This window comes from Papaver somniferum, chromosome 1 (assembly GCF_003573695.1).
Source record: "Papaver somniferum cultivar HN1 chromosome 1, ASM357369v1, whole genome shotgun sequence".
Classification (NCBI taxonomy): Eukaryota; Viridiplantae; Streptophyta; class Magnoliopsida; order Ranunculales; family Papaveraceae; genus Papaver; species Papaver somniferum.
In genome coordinates this window covers 192298672-192320386 of record NC_039358.1, presented here as the reverse complement: position 1 = coordinate 192320386, position 21715 = coordinate 192298672, and the positions used below count along the sequence as shown (strand labels likewise).

Below are 21715 nucleotides of genomic sequence, written 5' to 3'. Positions count from 1 at the left end.
TTTTATATGCTATTTAATTTCCAACAATTAAATGCATATCTTTAGAAAATAATAATTAGTAATTTGCATTTAATGATTATAGATTTTTCTTTTGGGATTTCGGTCAATATTTGGACAGTGCATTTCCAGGAGTTATGAAAACCGATTTTGTGTTTATTGCATATATCTTTGAGAATATTCGGTTTTGGAAATTCCTTGGTGTCCAAACTTCCTTGTCTATAAATATTGAAGTTTGCATTTCTAGCAAACGAATCCCCAGAGCCAGCAAAACTACCTAGTTGTGTAGTTACTGGTGGATCCGCCTATTCGGAGAGGAAAGTAACCTAATTAGGCGAAATCTCTTACGACCGTTCGGTTTAAAGACTTCTTTGGGATTGAGAAGCTCTATTAGTACCGCTGGTGGGAAACTAGATAATTGAGGTTTATTATTAGTTTTCGATTGATTTGATTGACTAACGGTTGTTGAACTTTGATTGCACCTAGTTTGTTTATGCTTGAGAATCTTCTCTTCTGATATAAGATTCACTCAAATTAGATCAAATTTTCGACGGGGATCTTTAGACTGTTTGTAGATCTAAAGACGTCTTGTGATAATCCATTGTTAACAGACTCTGTTTCTGTGCGTGATTGATCACAAGAGTTCCAAGTTTATTGTGTGCATGTGTTTATTGAAGATCTAAGAAGATTTGAAGACGAAGAAGATTTCTGATTTGGGTTCATAATCTTTAGTGTGCACAATACTTGTTTCGGTGAAAGAGGATCCAACTGTAATCGGTTTATCCTTGTGGTAGATTGGATTGATTAGTTGAGTAGATCGGCATCAATACAATTCTTTGTGATTCAAAGTATTGATTGCAAAATCTTGACAATTACTTTGGTAGTTGTTATTAGATAGATCTAAGGACCTGACAAATGAGTTTATTGGGATAAACAGAAGAGCCGTTTGTCGAACTCACATCACTTGGTTGAAAAGAGTTGTTACCAAACAAATTTGTTCCTTTACTGTTTGGATACAAACCAAAGAAATTGTTCCAAGTACGTGACTTATTACAAGTTGGACGCGTGGGAATACATACAGAACTAGGTGAACTATAGGTTTAGTTGCTTGGTCTCAACTATACGAAGTTGGTTTGATTTTGTATAGCGGATTAATCCTAAGAGTATTCAATTCTGGATAGGGTCCCGAGGTTTTTCTGCATTTGCGGTTTCCTCGTTAACAAAATCTTGTTGTGTCTTTTACTTTTCTATTTCTGCAATTATAATTGTTTTTATTATAATTAGAAGTGAAATACACAAACATTAATTCATATTTACTTGATAGTAATCCTATTGTGTTTGGTTAAAGCCGAACCATTTATCAAGTAAACATACTTCGTTGTTGTATTGTCTCGATCTCGTATCCATAGACGATCACACGAAGTGTGAACCGATTAGTTGTATTGTCTCGACTCATTCCATAGACAATCATTTTCGGAGAAAGGACTTATAGGTGGAAAAGTTTTAGATTGAGGTATATTTGGGTACCGTCGTCTTTTCAACATGATTGAGGTTTATATTTGAGAATGATTTGAGTTTTTTGTTGGTAAGACGAAGTGATTTTTATAAAGAGAAACTCAAGGCAAAGAGAAACCATATCTTCGTCATCGGCTGCATCAGAATATGAAGAGAAACTCAAGGCAAAAAAACGTGGTGAAGAACAGTTCCAATTAAGGGAAAGATTAAAGGATGTTGAAAAAGAGACCCAATGGATTAAAATTATTACATTGTTAAGGATCTTTATAAATAAAAAGAACATGATAGTATATTTTGGTCAGAAGTTTCTGGGGGTCCTTTTGTTAAAAAGATGAGCGATTACAAGGAACCACACCATCAATATACAACAGACTACGTTTGCAGAAGGACAATTCATGTTAAGAATTTGTGCGTCAAGTATAATGAGTTTCTCGCTAGACATAGAAGGGAGAGGTTTGCGAAACAATATACATATACCAAATGGAGAAAGAAACCATTTTATAATTTCCAAGCGGCATTGATAGTTGAATCTCGTACCAGGAAAAATAATAACATGCAATATGTTCATCTTAACATTCCACTAAGATTAAATGTCTGGGTAAGGCGTGTAATTTCTATTCTTAGTTAAATGTCTGGGTAGGGCGTGTAATTTCTATTCTTAGTTATTAATGAACAATGATTACTCGAAATTCAGACCTTTCATTAATTCAAACAACAAATAAAGACAACACTTTTAATTTGAAACTAGACTGAAAATTAAAACTAAACTCAATCAAAGGAGAAAACAATTTAGAGATGGATATCTTCATCTTCTGAATCTTCAACGCTGATTATATTCAACCTCTTTAAGATATCTTTTTGCTTGCGTCGATAATATTTTTTTTTCGTTTCGACCTAACTTACTAATATCCATACTCATTATTACATCATCTTCGTCGTAATGCATTTGATAAGCTTGGTGGTGGAGGTTCTGCAAATTGAGTTGTTCTTCCATTTGATAACTCGGTTGTTGAGTAGACGCCCACACTGTTTGGTATTGGGATTCTTGTTCCGCTTTCATTAGTTCATTCCTTGATCGTGTTTCCTTAAGATAATCCAAAATATTTGCACTCTGTTGATAGATCTTATCTTGTTCCATCTTAGCCGAAGAACTCCCATCATCACCTTCTCTGAATATATCGTGCTCCCGATCCTTCTTCTGTCTTGCTCGTAATTTGGCTTTTTTTATTCCTATAGGACAAGCATTATACTTGTAATTCCAACGAGTCTATCTGTTAGGCAAAACTTCTATACCGTCTTCGATGGGTACAAAGTTAGAATGATTTTCAAACAACTAACTATTTTGGGATACAATGAGTTCATAATTAAATTCTTGGACCTTTTCGCGAAACAATTCATGACAGGCATCAAACTTGAAAGGTAAGCCAGTTTGTACCTGAAATTTCTCCCTACCTTCTTTTGTCTGAAATATTGTGTAACAAAATTTTAGTTAAATGCAACAAACAAAAAGATATCTAGTAAATGTAAAAAAACTTACCAAATCTTCATGTGACACACCGCTTTTGGGTTGTTGATATATTTAAGAATGCCGACGAATTCTCTGACATCTTTTTTTATTGCTTTCATCTTTGATTTCAAGGCACTCCAATCTCTTCTATTAGGATTGTCGTTGCGTTGGACAAATACTTGATGAATACGTATCCAAAATAACGAGGTTTTTTGTTGCGCACCCACAATTTCATCACAACTCACATAAATATAGGCAGTAGTAAGATCAACCTCTTCCTGATGTGTAAAATTATTAACCATTTCGAATCTAACCAAAAAATATAAGAACTTGAGTAGCAGAACATAAAGATGGAAATCAAACAACTATGGTACAAGGAGAGAATTAAGAAATCAATTGCAAGAGAGATAAGAAATTAATTGATTTGGAGTGATTTGAATAGAGAGTAAGAGTTGTATTTATAGAGGATTTTTGAAAATATGATCGTTGCGATCCGACGGGGGAGAGGATAGAACCGTTATTAGTGATGGATGGTTAGGATGGGGTGTAAGAGAGGTGTAAAAAAAGGTCAAACAAATATATTTTCGGATACGGAAACTCAGGTTCCGTAAAGCAGGTTTTTTGATGGAAACTCGGTTTCCGTCACATTTCCCTTCCCTACAAAGTGTATCACAAGGGAAGGGATATCCCTTGGTTTGTAGGGATATGAGAGACCACAACAGTAACATAAAGAGACAAAAGGATTGCAAAACCTGAGAATTTTAAAGGCATAAAAAAATAAACATTTATTCAACAGTAATGTAGATCTCAAACATATATATAAGGATCTCTGGTGATAAATCACACGTTATTATTTCTTAAATGAAGAGGAAAACCTTGTGAACAAAGACTTGCAGTGTAGTATATTTGAATCTAAATTAGAAGATTCATCTTGAGCACTATTCTTCGGCTCCATCTAACACAAAATCAATCACAATATATTTGTTGTGTTGTTATCAAGAGAATTTTCATTTGAGAAGAGAAGTCATTATGTTTGTCAACGAGGATGGATGATTTGTGGAGTACCTGAGAGTTCGCCATAAAACCAAGATTTTATTCCGAACCCAAATTTGTAGAATCATTATAGAGACTATTTGACTAGAATGAGTTTGGATAGCGAGGAATTTGAAGACCAGATCTAGATTTTGAGATACATAGAGAAAAAAATAGAGACCTCAGCTTTCTGTTTGCATTTTGAGATTTATCCCTACAAATAAGGGATAGGAAAGACAAATGGTACACCATAATGCTTGGCCTAAGAAATCACGAGCAGAGTCACCGGGATAATGCTGACTAAATTAAACCAAGGTCCTCCTCCATATAAAGCCACACTACACAATTACACAGTTCTTTGTGGTTGTACTTCTGCACATAAATGGAGGGTCAATTCATTTGAATAATACTAGTAGCTTTGTAATAGACAATGTATACACTATATACTCTGCACATAAAACATTTGTCTTTTGGTTGGGTTTTATTCACTGTTAAGGAGCCTGTCTCTATAAAGTTTTAGTTTGAATTCAAATTTCAAATGTATTAAAATAGTACAAAATAACGCTCCTCTTTGTAACGATCACAAAAATCCATCGTACGGTTCTAATAATTCTATCTTCAATCTTGAATTCAAATTCTCACATTTCCCCCCGTCTAAAGAAGAAAAATGTTATCATAAATAAACTAAAAATATTTCCTTTTGTATTTCACTCACGAAATTAACGTTCCTATTCTCTCTCTCTCTCTTCCTCTTTCTCTTTCCATTGTTGTCCGAAGATAGAAAGATTTCATAGTTTTACCAAGAACATCTGTAAAACCCTATTATTTGCCTGAAAGATTTCTAGGGTTTGTGTTTGATTTTAATGATCTATCCCTCTACTCCGTGATTCTTGTTGTTTGGCCTGTATAAGCAAGCAAGAAAAAGGTTTGGAATGGAGGATTCAGTGCAAGGTTTTTTCTAATTTGTGAAACTAGGGTTTGATTTTCTTGAATCCAAGAAACATCAATGTGGACACAGAATCGGCGTTTATCAGTTTCTTCTTCGACCAAAAGGTTTACTAACACAACAATGGCAGAAAATCCGAGTAAGGTTGTATCACAGCAGATCAAGAAAAGAGTTCCTCTTGGGAACTTGACGAACCAGAGTAACAATCTTGTTGTATCTCGAAAGCCTAATGTTCCTACACGGAATAATAAGGTCCGTGTTTATTTCATTATCATGAATTTCATTTTTTCCCTGATGATAATTTCTTTGTTTATGAGTTCTTTACCTTCTTACAGAAATGGGTTTCTGTTGTTTGATTTTTCTCTCTTTTTTTTTCTTATTTTGGTGAGTGTTGGATGTCAGATTGTTAGGAGAAGATAAAATCTTATTGATATTTGATAGAACTTGAACTAGAGTTAGTTTTTTTTTTTTTTTTTTTTTTTTTTTTTTTTTTTTTTTTTTTTTTTTTTTAAATCCCTAAATTGGAAGCCACATTTCCGGTCAAGAAAGATGCTTTCCCTATGTGAATTTGATGATATTGGCCTTTCTTCATCTAGGTCGACTGGGAATCTGGGATCTTCGAAACTCTGATCGAATTAGGAGTGAGATATAGTTTGGAGCATTACGAAATTAGCATATTTGCTCTTACGTTTATGCTTAAATTGCAAGGCCATCTCTACTGATTTCATGATTTGTACATGAAAAAAGAAACTGACACTTCTTTTATGCATGAAGGTGGTACCCTCTGCAGTCCCGATTCCAAAGATAAAGAAGGAACCTTCTACTTTTGTTCGCAGCACGAGTTTGCCTCGGAGTTCTGTTTCTTCATCAACATCTGTAAAAACAAATGTGGTCAGCCATAATAGGGGTGCTTCTATTGCAACTAAAGATAGACCAATAGAGACTATTATCCCCCCTCTTGTACCATGTAGAAAGGATAATTCTCCTAGCCGATCAGATGGAGGTTCAGTTTCTATGGATGAGTCTATGTCGACTTGTGATTCCTTAAAGAGTTCTGACATTGAATATGTAGACAATATCGATCCTTTAGTGGTTGACTCTATTGAAAGAAAAGCAGGTAACAATTTCCACATCTCGAAGCACATAGAGGCAGAAAATCTCTGCAAGCCTGATATATTTGTAAAGCTGGGACCAGATGATAAAATTGTTGATATTGATGGCAATCATGAAGATCCCCAATTTTGTACAACTATTGCCTGTGATATATACGAAAATTTGCGTGCGTCTGAGGTAATGATTTCTACTTTTCACATTGTTCATATTGGTAAACTTCTGTTAATTGCTACTTCCATGATTTATGAGGTCAAATTCCTCGCAGCTTATATTATTTACTTAATTTCTACTCTGTGCTTGTGTTTTGTTATCCTTGGTAAATGCCACATATCCGAGGCGTGTCTTAGGAGTTAGGACTTTATTACTAGTCATTCCGTGGAATTTAAATATTTGACCATCTGCTGCGCTTTTTATATAGCTTTAGTTTGGAAGTTGCTCAAACCTCATTAAGAAGTAATCAGGTAACTACAGAACTGGTGGATTTTGTAGTGATTGGACTGGTAATAATGTTGGCCAAGTTCCTAATGTATTTAATAATATACACTCTACAGTGTCAGAAATAATTGTATTCGAAAACTAGACCAAAAAGCCAAAACTACTGAGCTTCTTTATCTCTAGTTACAATTTTTCTCTGTGTATGAGATTCAAACTATACATTTATGCTTGATCATTTCTCAGTTGAACTTCTTTTGACATTGATTATCTGTTCCAGAACAAGAAAAGGCCCTCGATAGATTTCATGGAACGAGTGCAAAAGGACATCAATGCCAGCATGCGTGCTATACTAGTTGATTGGCTTGTGGAGGTAAACCACAGGAATCTTTAGAACATCGCCTTTCCTTCAACTTTTCTTTTGTTGTAATGTAACTTATATATAACGCTCTCCTGTAGGTTGCTGAAGAATACAGACTTATACCTGATACACTGTATTTGACTATCAATTACATAGATAGGTATCTTTCTGGAAATGCGATGAACAGGCAGCAGTTGCAGTTGCTTGGTGTTGCTAGCATGATGATAGCTTCGTAAGACTTATACCTGATCCCTTTAATCTTTTTTCATCGTATAGTCTCCATTCGTGCAGTCATCATTTTGTTTCTTAAACTCACAAAATAATAGTACTAATTTTATTGGCAATTTTTAGCAAGTACGAAGAAATTTGTGCGCCTCAGGTGGAAGAGTTTTGCTACATAACAGATAATACATATATCAAGGAGGAGGTATGCAATCTTGTCTGCTTTAAAATTCCCATCCGCATGCCTTGTTCTCTTGCTTATTTTCTTTCCTACCTTTTGCTGTACAAATATGTACAAAAAATTCTCATAGATAAATCTTTGGATTTAGGTGCTGCAAATGGAATCTAATGTTCTGAATTACTTGAAGTTTGAAATGACAGCTCCAACGCCTAAATGTTTTCTTAGGTAAGAACAAGAAGCCTTTGTGCTACATGAGCTCTGTGTAGTTATATGTTTTTAGTGGTGCTGACTTTTTACTTTTGGTATACTGGATAGGCGATTCATCCAGGTTGCTCAAGGAGGCAATGAGGTATTTTATCTTGCCTTGACCGCTGCCAGTTATGATTTTCTTATTTCTGGCTTTCCTTAACTAATTGTGTTTTCTGACTGATGGTTTATACAGGTTCCGTCATTGTTGCTGGAGTGCCTCGCCAACTATGCTGCTGAGCTATCACTACTTGAGTATGGAATGCTAGGTTACACACCATCCTTAATAGCTGCTTCGGCTGTTTTCTTGGCAAGATTTATACTGGCACCAGCCAAAAGACCTTGGGTATGTTATACTATGTTTAAATATGTGTTGTGGCCTCCGATGGCATCTTTTCTCTTGGCCTCCGATGCTATACTATGTTTAAATATGTGTTGTGGGTACAGAATTCTACTTTAGGTCATTATACACTTTATCAGCCTTCGGAGTTGTGTGAGTGCGTTAAGACACTACATGGTCTTCTATGCAACAGCAATAGCAGCAGTTTGCCTGCTATCCGCGAGAAGTACAGTCAGCATAAGGTATGATTACAAGCCTTTGAGCCTCTAGTGTATCCTGTAGCTAATGGTGATTAATTAGTGCTAGGTAGAAATACAATTTAAACAGAAATATTTTTTTCATCAGTACAAGTTCGTAGCGAAGAAGTACTGTCCCCCTTCAATACCTTCATACTTTTTCAGCAACTGAAGTTATTATTCGAGATCAAATCCAATGCTTCGTTGGAGAGACTACATGGAGTTAACAAGTTCACTCTACTTGCTCTGATCAGCTTCCCACTGTCCAGCTGGCTTTAGGAAGATTGTTTATACTGCCTCATCTGTTTGCTAAAAATCTCCAGATGGTCATCTTAGGAGTTTTTTGTTGTATCCCGATTTATCATTGTACAGTAGTATATAGTGTTCTTCTACCAAATTAGTTTCCTCTAAATGATCATTCATCTGTAGGAGATGGATCTTTGCTAAATGTACTCAACAGCACAAGTTCATCTAATGTAACACGGAGTATGACCTTGCTTTCATCAGTAATTAGATTTTCTTGTTTTTTTTTCCCGGTTCATTGGTTAATAAATATGATTCATCGGTTAATAAATATGGTACAGCAAAGGAAGATAGTGAAGATTGTTTAATATGAAGATCAAAACACCATGGAAGGATCTAGTCGTTCCTGCAGCCAGGAGACCATTTTCACCACAGATGTGAATGAAAAAGTTGTAGAGAAAGGCGGTCCCCTATTCTCTGCAACTCTTGCCTTATCGGAGGCCAAGTTGTTGGATTGTGTGTGAATTATGTCAAACCCGATGAGGTTTGAGCAACTTTGATTTCAATGTTAAGCAATGATTCTTTACTTACTTCCGGAAGCGTTGAAGAGTTCAAACAAACAAACAACCATGTTGAAGATACTCTTCCCAAATGCCTTTACACATCAGCCTGGGAAGAATCTAGTTGTTGGGTTGGGTGATGATTGCCGGGTTTTTTATTTGTTGGGTCCACCAATTACAGAAATTCCACTTAATTCTCTGTTGATCCCGCCAAGTTACAAGAGTTTTAAGTATACAACGGACAATCATTTTCCGTTTTTAATTTTTTGAGAACGGCTAATGGTTGGGAAGACCTTGGGCATGCCCATAACACCCCCCGGTCTTACCCTTTCTTTTCTTTTTTTTGCTGCTATCAAGTCTCGGTGAAAATGCAATGCTTGAACATCCAAGAAAGAAAGGAAACTCCATTGAAATTGATTACCTTTAAAATGTACCTTTAAGCTGAGATGAAAAATGTTTTAACAAGGATAAATACATCTGACCGCTTGTTATAAGTTGAGCTCATATTTCTGTTAGTAGTGGCCTGATAGTCTAATTGAGCTATGACCGCTTGCTGTGAGAACCAACACTCACTAGACTAGACCACGACTTTGACAAACCATTTGAAGCCAAGCAACCTCTCCACACGAAAAAAAAGAGATTAAAATCAAAAAGTAATTGATATATTAAATAGAAAAAAAAAGAGACTCGTGGCATGCCTAAGGTGGGTCAATGAGTTTGGTGAGTCATAAATCGTTGAGACTCTCATTTTTAGGTTAGGACTGATAAAAAGAATCCAAACAGTTCCCAATCATTTCCCCTTACTCTCTTTCTTATCATCCTTCTCCTCTTGTTTATTTATCGTTGCATATGGAAATTTAACGAACTAATAATAAAAAGAGAAACAATTTTGTAATAAAAAGAAAGAATAATTTGTTGGAATGAAAACCTTGGAAAGACTTCCATTAGGGTTTTTATCGTCTCTACAATCCTCTTGGACGGCAATTTGGTAAGTATCCATTAATTTATTTATAATCTCTCTCTCTCTCTCTCTCTCTCTCTATTTATTAGTATTCATTGAATCTGTTTATTGATTTGGAAAATCCCATTACTCTTAGATTTAGGTTTTTTTGGAATTATCTCTTCCATAATCTCTTGAATTTAGGGGTTTGATGAAACTTATTATTTGGATAAAACGGGTAGAAAGGAAAAAACAAGGTTGAGGTTTGAGGTTCTTGGAATTTGGGGCTTCTATTGAGTTACATATATATTGTTTTAGGGTAAAAAGTGAGGGATAATGTGCATCCTTTGTGTCATTCAGAAATGTTCTAGGAGGGTTGCTACAATGCTTCCATGGTTAATAATTCCCCTCATTGGTCTTTGGGCACTTTCTCAGTTGTTGCCACCTGGTTTTAGGTTTGAGATTACGTCTCCTAGACTAGCTTGTCTAATGGTATTATTAGTTACTCTTTTCTGGTATGAGGTTTTAATGCCAAAGCTATCATCCTGGAGGATACGCAGGAGTGCTTGGCTCAGAGAGAAAAAGAGGGTTCAAGCTATAGAGTTACAGAAGCTAAGGAAGATGGCAGTGAGACGATGCAGGAATTGTTTGACTCCATATCGTGATCAGAACCCAGGTGGAGGGGGAAAGTTTATGTGTTCATACTGTGGTCATATATCCAAAAGACCAGTTCTTGATATTCCTGGCTCTGCTGACTTGGATGCTAAGAAGTCTGGGTTTGTGGGGGATTTGGTGGGTAAGGGTGGCAAAATATGGAATGAAAAGGCTTGGTCAGAGCATGGTTGGATTTGTAGTAATGATTGGTTAGACAATGGGAACTGGGTTCCTGGGTCTTTCACCGAGAATAGTAGCTGGGTAAAGAATGGTGGTAAGCTATACAGTGGTAAAGATCTTTGTTTTGCAGAGAAATCATACTCGGTCGTTGTTGTTTTTTTCGTCAAGGTTTTGTTCTCTTTCTTTTTTAGTGTAAGGTGGTTGTGGAGGAAATTTTTTAGAGTATCCTCAAGTGAAGATGGTTCATCAGATGCAGAGCATATGGGGATGTCTAAAAAGGGGGGAAATGGAGTTAATATGTGTGAGAGTAAAGTTGAGAAAGCTCGTAGGAAAGCTGAAGAAAAGAGACAGGCTAGGTTAGAGAGGGAGCTTTTAGAGGAGGAAGAACGGAAGCAACGAGAGGATGTTGCAAAATTAGTGGAAGAAAGGAGGAGACTGAGGGATGAAGAAATGGAGGCAGAAAAACAGCAGGTTAGAGGCTCAGCTAATGGCAAGGAAAAAGATAGTAAGAGAGAAGCAGAAAAGAAGCGTCAAGAAAGAAGGAAGGATAAAGATAAAGGGTCTAGTAAGAGTAACTCTGACTGCGAGGAGATTGACCGCAGAGCTGGCAAGGAAATGGATAGGAAACGTGAGCTTGACAAGGGGAGTGAAATTGAGAGGCGGGATCAACAGAAAGCCGCCACAACTCAGATCTCCGAATCGAGGCATGGTATAAAAGTATCAACTGCAAACATCACCAAGGGAACTGGTACTAGATACCTGGAGCGTGTAAGGGGATCCCTAATTTCTTCTTCTAAAGCTTTAAATGACACTAGTTTTTTTGGAAAGGGCACTCATACAAACCAAACTTCTGCAACAAATATTTCAAAAGCAAACAAGCTTAATGGTTTTATAGATCATGCCCAAGGCACTGCGAACCAGAGAGATATGCGTAGCAGTACACATGCACCTGTAATAGTTAACTCAAATGGAGATAATAATGCCATTGGAGCCAGTTCTCATCGACCTGTAAGTCGTTATTACTTTATTAAGTTTTTATTTGTTTTCGTTGTTGTAGGCTGAAAACATCTCCGCATCTAGTCACCGCTAGACCTTTTTCCTTCCAATTGTTGACAAGAAATTCTGAGCTGCTATATTCTCCAAATCTCTGGTCTGGAAGGTTGAGATTATTCTCTCCAGTATCAGGTTGTCCCTTAATTTAATAGTTCACTCGTTGACCAGCGAATTTGGCGCATAGATGGTTGTGGGTACGCATTGTGAGGGATAATGAGCTTTATCAAATAGTTGTTGTATTCCTGAAAAAATAAATTTTCTGAAAATGTTTCTCATCTCTCTTCTGTATATTTTTGACTGTTACTTTTTCAGGGTGGTTCAGAGATGCAGTCGCAAACCGTGAAAAAGTCATGGCAACAGTTATTCACTCGTTCTCCAGGCATGCCTAATATGAGCCCCCAAATAGAAGGTCAAAGTCCGAACTTTCATCGTCAGTCGCTGCAAATGCATTCTTTCGAGAATCAGCTTGGTTCAAACCTAGCATTGCCTTCACATGTGTCTTTATCCCCAAATGGTTCTAAAAGTAGTAATTCTTATTCTTCTTTAGCAGCTAAACCAATTTTTCCTGTTGCTGGAGAACCACCTTACAGTTTGGCTCAAGAGGAGAGCGAAATTTTGGAAGACCCTTGTTATATTCCTGATCCAGCATCTTTACTTGGTCCAGTCTCAGAATCGCTTGATCATTTTTCATATGACCTTGGCACAGGGTTCATGAGAAACAGTCTGCCCCAAAATTCCATGCCTTTAAAGCATGTAATTACATCCATGGAAGTTAGTAAGCCCTCTCCAATAGAGCCTCCTATGTCGCGGTTACACGGCATAGAAGTGAGGCTTACAAACTCATTCCCCTGCAGCCCGAAGACCCCGGATCGGAACTCCTCGCCTCTGAATGAATCGAACAGTGGAACATGGCAGATGTGGGGCACCTCACCACTTGTTCAGGATGGCCTTGGTTTTGTAGGGGGTTCGTCGAGCTGGCTTTCACCAATAGGGCAGAATTCCAAGAATATGACATCAAAGTTTGTAGTGGACAACCAAGTCCCTCCTGGGAACCATTTTCAGCGAGGTGTTCAACCTGGTAGTTGCTTAACTGGTGGGACATTTAGTCCTATTTGTGCTGGATTGTATGAGAACGATCCGTGGCTACCAAATCCGATCTCCCCACCACTGTCGGGCGTTAGCGAATGCTATTCCGTACCAGTTTCTCCTCCACCCGATATATCCCAGAGTGAGTTGATTTATGGCAGTTCGAGCAGATCAGCCACCAGACAACCATTCGAACCATCCCCTGTCATTCGCTGGCCCAAGTGAGTACTAATTATTTAAATCCAAACCTTTCTAGTAGTAGTATCCGTCAGTCGATGAACCTTTTGTTGGCAGCATATGCTGTAACTGTATCTTGTTTTATGTGGGAATATATGAAGATTCTTGTGTTCAGCATATATATCTAAATCAAAATTATGATTGACGTCAAGATTCTATTGTCTGACTTTTGTGCACATCAACTTAAGCGCATACATGATAGCGAAAGATACCAAATCCTTATTATCATCTAAGGTAACCGATGAGTAGTTTTCAGAGAAAAATAGAAAGAAAATAAGTGAAGAGTAAATCATAAGTCTACGTAGCTTTTAGCCACCCATAATTCTATGAATGGAATAAAATCTCATTATCTCCTGTAAACAGAATAGTAAAGCAGGAATTGCAGTTCTTGAACCTTGGAGCCTGACTGATCATTTTTATTCTTTTTGACTTCCTCTGTTGTCGCATTTAGCACCGCTTATAAATGTCTTATACCAGAATACTTGGTTCTTATAGTGTATGAATCTCTGATCATCTCAAACCTTTCCAGAAATGGATAGGCAAGAAAGCAATTTGGCTAGGGAATGACACGTTATGGATCATAAAGATGATAACAATAACTAGGAAGATCCTTCATAGATTTGGTTAACTTCGACATTAAGGATACTGTGCCAAAAGTCACTCTGAGAAGAGAAGGTAATTTGATTCAAATGTTTGCGTTGAATCTTGTATTTAGTACTATGTTCTTTTCTTGGCTTTAACTGTGTATATTAATGTCTGCGCTGGCATTTATTTTATTTAAAAGTGATTGAACTTGAAGACGGCAAGCCTTATAATTATTTTCCCATCTATGTTTTGCGGGTGTTGGAGGCATTAGGAACTAAACTTATCTGGTTCTGGTATAATATGTTCTGTTCTGGGGTTCACTTCCCCAGAAGTGCCGTCAATTCATTTCTTACTTGTGTGTATCGATATTTTTATTCTGGTAAGGACTGCATAGGCGGAGTGGTATATGGTAGGATAACAGCATTTCTTGTCTGACACATGATAATAGTACGGTATGCATAAATATTAAAGTGCCTAAATGAGTATGAACATTCAAATAAATCTCCAGTTGCTGTTTGCTCTTCATGCTTTCATACTCGATATGTGGATACCAAATGAGATTTCATATTGGAACAGCACGGGCTTCTCCCAAACCCGGATAAGGGAACTGCTAATTCAGATATAGTAAATGAAATTAATAACCGAAAGCGGTTGTTCTTGCAGGGAAAAAAGCCAATCAAATTAGCTGTAGTCATAATTCATTCTACTCTTGTTTCTTCTTTGTGGCTTAAATAAGTGTTCCTCTGGAAGAGTGTTTTACTTCCACAATTTTTCTTCAGAGATTGTTTTACTTACGCATTTGTTCTTCCGAGTGTTTTTGTAGGAAGGACTTCGCTGTGCATGGGTTAGAAGATGGCATCGCAGACCCAACCATGGGAAGGCCTCATATTGGGGGCCTATTTTCTACACCAGATGTACAGTCAGTTTGGTCATATAACTGAATAAAGTACAAAATTAGAAACAAAAGAAAAGCAGTGGACATTTTTAAACCCCGATTACTCTCCATCAATTTGAGCAATCCAAGTCGGAGACTATTTGAAAAGTTTAATCAAACAGTATTCACTTTAGCAAGCATAGATTATAGATAAATAGGTCAACGGATATAGATAGAGAGATGGCTTTTGAGAGCTTGTGCATCCTTTACAGGTAAGTAACTTATTCTTGGGTCTATTTCCCTGATAAATTGTACTTTCTTGAGGCAGTACCATCTTTCAATTTCGAAACTTCGTTTCTTTCGTTGATGTTGTTCAGAATATAAACACATGACTTATCACAGGAAGCTAAAAGAAATAAACTCATCACATAACCTTTTCTTTGTGTCATTTATATTTGTCACATTTTACCTTCAGTTTTCTTGTTCATATCCGCTGCTAGGATTGCCTTCCTGGTTACCGTAGTTCTTCCTATAAATAGGTGGAGCTACTCCATTTCTTGGGAGGGAGTTATCCACAAGTTTTGGATTAACCTTAACTTAGTGTAGGACATCTAGTTCATTCAGCTACTTGAGTTTGCCTTGTGAAGACGACATTTTGTGTCTGAAAAGCTTTTTTCTTTCAACCTTATAATGTTTCCTGCAGTTGTGTGTCCATGTCACTTAGCAGTCATATATACTGTTCTATACTTGTACTTCAACGTGCAATGTTTTTAACTCTTTGAGATTAAAGTCGAACTTCAGGAATTTATTCTTAGTATCATCAAATAAATCCCTGTATTTGGTCACCCAGTCACCAAGGTAAATATCACGGTGTATACCGACTTGAGGAATGGATAGTTTAGGTGTTTGCAAGCGAATATTTTGAAGATTACAGATGCAACCTTTCTCACAAGTTTAGGTTCCAAGGATTACATATCTTTGTAATTTTGCATGCAGGAGTGAAGCGTCTAAAGAGGCATTGGAGTAGTTGAATCTATAACCTCTTAGATCATGGTTGCTTAATGTCCTGACCTACAATCTTCAAGTTCTTGTGTTTGATTACTACCTGCCATGAAATGATGATAATAATTAATTACGTAAAACAGAACACACCCAAGAAAATCCGCATTTATTTTTCTTTGATCCATGGAAATATATTCGCATGTTCTATTTTGAAAATATTTCCAAACTGCAAACCGAACCGTAACTGCAAACCGAACTGTAACCGCAACAACCGAACCGTAACCGTACCGAACCAATAATCCAACGGTCGGTCACGGTTTCAATTTTGATAACCGTTAGATCTTCGGCCCGGTGAACGGTTTGAGGTCTAAAACCGATCTAACCGAACCGATAAAACCAGGGTTTTATAGAGTAAACAGAATCTCGCTTCCCGAAATAAACGGGGAGAAAGAAATAGGGAAGAACCTTCGCTAATTTCTCCACACAAAAAGCAATTACATGCATGATTCAGAAATTTAGGAGTAGGACCACGTTTGAATATTTGATGACAAGAGATAAGTAGATTGTTCGACTTGGAGAGTCACTTATTTTGTACTTACAAGTGAAAATGAAATTTGTGGTTGGGGGGATTAATTGCTTTTTCACAGCAAAAACGAAAGGAAAAGAACAAATATAGTTGGGGGACAAGAGAAGACTAGAATAGGGAAGGAACTTAGACTGGATTTTGACCCGTTGAGCCGTAGACCAATTATGTTCACACAAGAACTTCCTCATCCACCACGGTATACAAAATCTTCCGGTGTTTTATTTTGGTTGTCTGGTTTGATGAACTTACCTTTCTATGAGCTCACCTCTCTTCTTCTCCTCTAGCAAGGCGATTCCCGGCAGAGGAAAACAAACTCCCGGCAACCTCGTTACTGCTCAGATCCGTTTAGGTCTTCACAGATCTAAGTAGATCTGAGCAGTATTAGCATCAATCTAAATTCTAGGTAGATTTAGTTTGGTTTTTGAGCTTTTTATTTTCTAGGGTTTAAATTTTATTTTCGTTTTTTCTCCCTGCCGTTAAGGTATGGTCTCTGTGCTTTCATGGCACCTTTATCTGCGTCGTATGGCGTTTTTCTATTGCTTTGATAGCTTTCTTCTACTTGGTTTCCTGGTTTTGAAGTACATCGGCGAAAGTTTCCGGTCACCGGAATTTCAGTCTCTCATTCAAGATTGTGAGCAAACAACTCCTTTCATGGAGCATCTTTTTCTTAAGAAGAATATCAAACAAAATGGCAGGATTCTAATTCAAAGTCGATTCTCTTCCGATTGTATCGGATCTATCTTAATACTTGTAATCGGTTGTCTTCCGGTATCCCGACTCTTCTCTCGTCGGAGGTATTGGTATTGTACTCTTTACTGTATTAGGTTCTTTATGGTCTTGAATATTGATGTACTCACTTGCTGTGTAACCCTTGGATTGATGTTAATGAAATAGGGTATTCTATCAAAAAAAAAAAAAAAAAAAAAAAAACTTTTTATGAGCACATATATAGATATACTTCTATATAAAATGATTATAGTTTTGAATTAGGTCAATGTGTGTAATACATGAGACACAAGGGCCCGAACAACAAAAGCAGATGACAGCACATCTTGAGGGTGCTCACTGCTTAGAGCGAAGTAGAGCAAAAAGAACATGAATGAATCAGCATAATTCAAAATCAATGCATTTTAGATGTGCTCACTGCTTAGAGTGAAGTAGAGCAAAAAAAACATAAATGAATCAGCATAATTCAAAATCAATGCATTTTAGATTAGATTTGGAGTAGACCATACGAATTATTTTTTGTTTTTTTTGGTGGGCATATAGACTATTTTTGTTCAATTTTCTACATGGGCATATAGATATTAGGCTTAATCTCAACCCTTAGTCCATCTTATAAGTTTAACCTAACCCTAGAAACATAAACAGACTTCTTTTCTTTTCTCCTTCTCTATTCCACTTCCCACACAACAACACAGCCTCCGTTAACCCCTTCCATCACTGATTCACCAAGAACACCATCAGCAGAACCTTCATCTTCATTTGATCGAACAACCACTACCATAATCCAAGTTTGGAGAACCTTCATCTTCATTTGATCGAACAACCACTACCATAATCCAAGTTTGGAGGTTATTTTCTTTGGATGTTTTTCTGTGATGGATATAATTACTTTTGATTTTTTCCTTAAATTTATTTGATAGAAAATCCTAATTTTGTGTCTGGATGCATGTATTAATCTTGAATAATGGTGTTTTGATCTGAATGTTGAACTTGATGTTGTTGTTGATCAAAGAGACTGCATAGGAGGAAGATAATAACATATTGGATTTAAATCCAGATGTTAAATTTGATAATCATCAATAATTATACAGAATTTGAATTTGTATATTAATGTTCAATTAGAACTGAAATTATTTTTCCCTTCATTAGGAAAGGTAGAATTGATTTATAATTGGCATCGGTTAAAACCGATTGAAAAACCGTTTCAACCGTTCTGAATCAGATCGGATTTTAACCGAACCGATAGAAATACAATTCGGTGACGGTTTCAAAAATGATAATCGTAGTGGCAACTGTTAGGTGGACGGTTTGGCATGAAACCGCACCGAACCGACCTTTGTGCACCCCTAACTGTACCAACCAGGCAACCAAAACCAATAACGGGGTCCCTAAACATCGCCTTAGTCGTGCAGTACATGATACCAGAAAAAGAAAAGGAAGAAAACCTAGTATAGGGGATTCACATTCCAATAGAAGGGCCTCACATGGATCCCTATGTGTCTAAAATGTTGGTTATGAAGTGTATTGATGCAATAACGAATGTTTAAGTTGCATCAACAGTAAATAAAAATCTAAAAGCTAAAACCAAAACCAAAACCTAATTCTAATTTCAAAAATTTGCTCGTCTTCTTCTTCTAAACTTCCTATCCTTCATCAACCGTAAATCCTTCCTTTTTTTTTCAATTGAAATCATTTCATCTTCTTCGACTTATCGGCAATTCGAAAAACTTATAATCGTTGATGGAATCTCTATTAAAGATGCGGAAGAAGCAAATTGATAGAAGGTGATGGTAATCAACAAATCGATTACATTTGAAATGGTTATATTGATAGAAATCGTTGGAATTTTTTTTAGGTTTAAGAACCATTTACGGGTGGGCTTTACCCAAAAACCCGAACAGTAACTGGTTTACTGTTAGGTTTTCCCTAATTACAGTTGGGTTCGCCTAGGACCAAACCTATTCGTAAAACCAGAAAATCAACGGTAACTAGTTTACATCATCACCTAATCGTAAATTTTTCTTACGGTTGGCTACGAAGGAAAAATCTAACCGTAAATCGCTCTGCTACATAAGGTATCTGTGATAAGGGATTGGTTAGTTACGCCTTTTCGGTTAAAAAACACTCCATCTACTGTCATGCGACTAATGAATGAAGAAAATAAAAAGGAAATTGGTTGGGTGAACCGAAATGTAGGGTTTTAGTTTGAAAACAATCTCCAAAAGTTTCTCTCTTTCTTTTTTCTACTTTTTCCTTCAAAACTACTACGCTTAATATGATTTTGTTATCACTAACTATATGAAAAAGCTTATTAATCTAATCATTAGCTAATTAGATTATTAACATTTAACTAAATAAGAGTTGTTTAGCCATTATGAAAATATTTTAGATAAGGGAATTTTCAAATTACTAACGAGTGACTCATTTTGTCATATTAATGAAGCCTCTCTTTTGGAGTGTGAAGCCCTTATATTTGGTTTCAAAAAAAAGAAAGAAAAAAGACGCATTCGTTTAGTATTCAGAGATAATAATGGTTTTTAAAACACTGCTCACAACAACTACAACCATCTATACATTAGCACCCTCCAAGTTCAAATCAGACCTGTAGTAAGTTTGTTACATGAACCTTGCTTGAAGTTGACCGCACCGCACTGCGGATACAAACTTTGGAAAAAATCGTAGTCATTCTAAGTTAATAGTACCTTCCGTGGGAATTGCAAAAGGGCTAGCAATAGCGTGGCACAACAACATAGAAATGCATCTAATTTCATCAAACTTAAACGTGTGCCATTTTGAAACAAAAAATGGAATAACCGAGGTGCTAATTACTTGTGTTTATGGTGCAGTTGAGACGGAAGCTAAATTTGAACAATGGTCGTATATTGCTAATATTGCTCAACAGGTCAACAAACCTTGGTTGCTAATTGGCGACTTAAATGTTATTCTAGACCCAGATGAAAACCAAGGTGGAAATAAAAGAAGTTCAAGTAGAAAATCTTTTATACTTCAGACAATTGATTCTTTGGGGCTTCAAGATGCGGGGTACGAAGGAGTGCTATTCACATGGTCAAATAACATAGAAGGTGATGCCAATATTTGTGAAAGAATTGACAGAGCTTTAACATCCTTCCAATGGACGCAGAATTTTCCAGACACGAAGGTGAATCGTTTGCCTAGAGTTGGTTCTGATCATACACCGCTCCTTCTTGATTCAAATCCAGAAAACCAAAAATTACAAAAACCATTTAGATCCATTAGATCTTGGCTGTCACATCCTACTTTAGCTTCGTTAGTTGCCAACTCTTGGAATTATCACTCCAGCGCTACCCAGGACAGGAACATTTATTCGAAGCTTGAACTATTATCCTCGGATTTATCTCAATAGAATTCAGATGTGTTTGGAAACATCCATAAAAATATTAAATCCATGAATAATAGGATTGAAAGCCTACATAGATCTGGAAATTTCGCCAAAAATCTAGATAAAATTAGACAACTCCAAGTGGAATTAGGCAAATGGCAAAAAATCAAAAATGATTACTACCATCAAATTTGATGCAGATCGGAAGCGTTTAAAAGATGAAAATTTACGCAACACAATGAAAAATAGAAAAGATAGATTATTCAGACCTCTAATTATTCCGAAGAATAACGACTATGAACAATGGCCCAGACCTCGCAATTCCGAAGAATTACAACGATGGATATGATGATTATTTAGACCTCAAGATGAACCCGATCATAAATAAAAATAAAAATAGAGTTAAACAAAGTTTAACAATAACAAAATAATTTTAATAATAAAAAGAGTCTCATAATTTTCGTTTTTGGAGCTCTTTATATAGATAACTCCCTTCAAACAAACCCTAAACTTAACAAAAATATAAAAAACTTGTTCCCCAAGGTATTTACTACCTTTAGGAAATTTTCCTAACTTATTAAAACTCTTAAAATAAGCTTCTAGACTATTCTAAAATCACCCTAATTAATAATCCGAGTTTGAATTATTTTTCTACTAAAATTATCATTAATAAAATACAAATAATAATAATAAAACAACAGATTTAATTTCCATACATCTCCCTTCATCATTATGCTGGTGTTGGAGAAGATTTGTCCTCGAGTCTTACCTGTACCATGTTCTACATGCATAACTCGTTGATGACAATCTTCAAAAATATGAACTGATGAAGTGAAAAAAACTTTATGTACTGTATGGAAGCATCACGTATGCCGAGAACCCAAAATGGATATTCATTGGTTGATTCAACAAGTATTGTCTTACTATGGTAGATATGAGAAACCATTTGCATATCACAATAATCAACAACTAGTTTACTATCGACCATAGAAAAATAAAATATATCACTATCTTCTTGATCTCCAGAAACAACTTCTTCAGTAGGTTCATCATCTTGAAGAGTGTCATCAAAAATACCATCAATATTATGTCAAACCAACGTACCTTCGATATCTTCCATTATTTTTTCTCCTAATGCATTGAAATCTTCTGGAGCACCTCCTCGACGTCGACCGATTTGTACTCTTGGTAGCATCTTATCAACCCTAGAATCAACCTAGTGCTGGTACCAACTGATGCAGATCGGTAGCGTTTAAAAGATGAAAATTTACGCAGCGGAATAAAAAGTAGAAAAGTAACCGTATAGATTATTAAGACCTCAAATTATTACGAAGAATAACGACAATGAACAATGATACAGACCTCGCAATTCCAAAGAATCACAACTATGGATATGATGATTATTTAGACCTCAGGATGAACCCGACTATAAATAAAATCAAAATAGAGTCAAACAAAGTTTATAACAATAATAATACTCAAAAGAGTCTCCTAATTTTC

General features: G+C 36.3%; 2 protein-coding genes across 7 annotated transcripts; both read left to right on the top strand.

Annotated features, from left to right (window-relative positions):
- The first annotated feature begins 4774 nt into the window (after window positions 1-4774).
- Window positions 4775-8617, top strand: LOC113310643 (cyclin-A1-4-like). The gene is made up of 10 exons (XM_026559378.1): window positions 4775-5249; window positions 5772-6287; window positions 6823-6915; window positions 7002-7135; window positions 7255-7330; window positions 7455-7531; window positions 7622-7655; window positions 7749-7898; window positions 8000-8134; window positions 8238-8617. Exons 1-10 carry the CDS (start codon window positions 5058-5060, stop codon window positions 8298-8300), a joined length of 1470 nt encoding a protein of 489 aa, XP_026415163.1. The 5' UTR covers window positions 4775-5057; the 3' UTR covers window positions 8301-8617.
- A 1088-nt stretch (window positions 8618-9705) lies between these two features.
- Window positions 9706-14988, top strand: LOC113310610 (stress response protein NST1-like). 6 transcript variants are annotated; one of them, XM_026559367.1, is made up of 4 exons: window positions 9706-9919; window positions 10432-11713; window positions 12071-13065; window positions 14490-14988. In XM_026559367.1, the coding sequence occupies exons 1-4, from the start codon at window positions 9852-9854 to the stop codon at window positions 14605-14607; spliced, it is 2463 nt and encodes an 820-aa protein (XP_026415152.1). In that variant the 5' UTR covers window positions 9706-9851; the 3' UTR covers window positions 14608-14988. The 6 variants fall into 6 exon arrangements, 5 of the variants coding, with proteins under 5 accessions (XP_026415152.1, XP_026415143.1, XP_026415126.1 ...); XM_026559358.1 differs by having other exon boundaries at window positions 10423-11713; XR_003341287.1 differs by adding an exon at window positions 13611-13756 and having other exon boundaries at window positions 9712-11713; window positions 14490-14621.
- Window positions 14989-21715: the final 6727 nt, after the last annotated feature.

Bases quoted from the DNA above. Each gene is read 5' to 3' on its own strand.
- LOC113310610 (XM_026559332.1), top strand. From the start codon at position 10,208: ATGTGCATCCTTTGTGTCATTCAGAAATGTTCTAGGAGGGTTGCTACA. The intron at 11,714-12,070 runs GTAAGTCGTTAT...TTACTTTTTCAG, and splicing joins GAGCCAGTTCTCATCGACCT to GGTGGTTCAGAGATGCAGTC. The intron at 13,066-14,489 runs GTGAGTACTAAT...GTGTTTTTGTAG, and splicing joins CCTGTCATTCGCTGGCCCAA to GAAGGACTTCGCTGTGCATG.
- LOC113310643 (XM_026559378.1), top strand. From the start codon at position 5,058: ATGTGGACACAGAATCGGCGTTTATCAGTTTCTTCTTCGACCAAAAGG. The intron at 5,250-5,771 runs GTCCGTGTTTAT...TTATGCATGAAG, and splicing joins TTCCTACACGGAATAATAAG to GTGGTACCCTCTGCAGTCCC. The intron at 6,288-6,822 runs GTAATGATTTCT...TATCTGTTCCAG, and splicing joins AAAATTTGCGTGCGTCTGAG to AACAAGAAAAGGCCCTCGAT.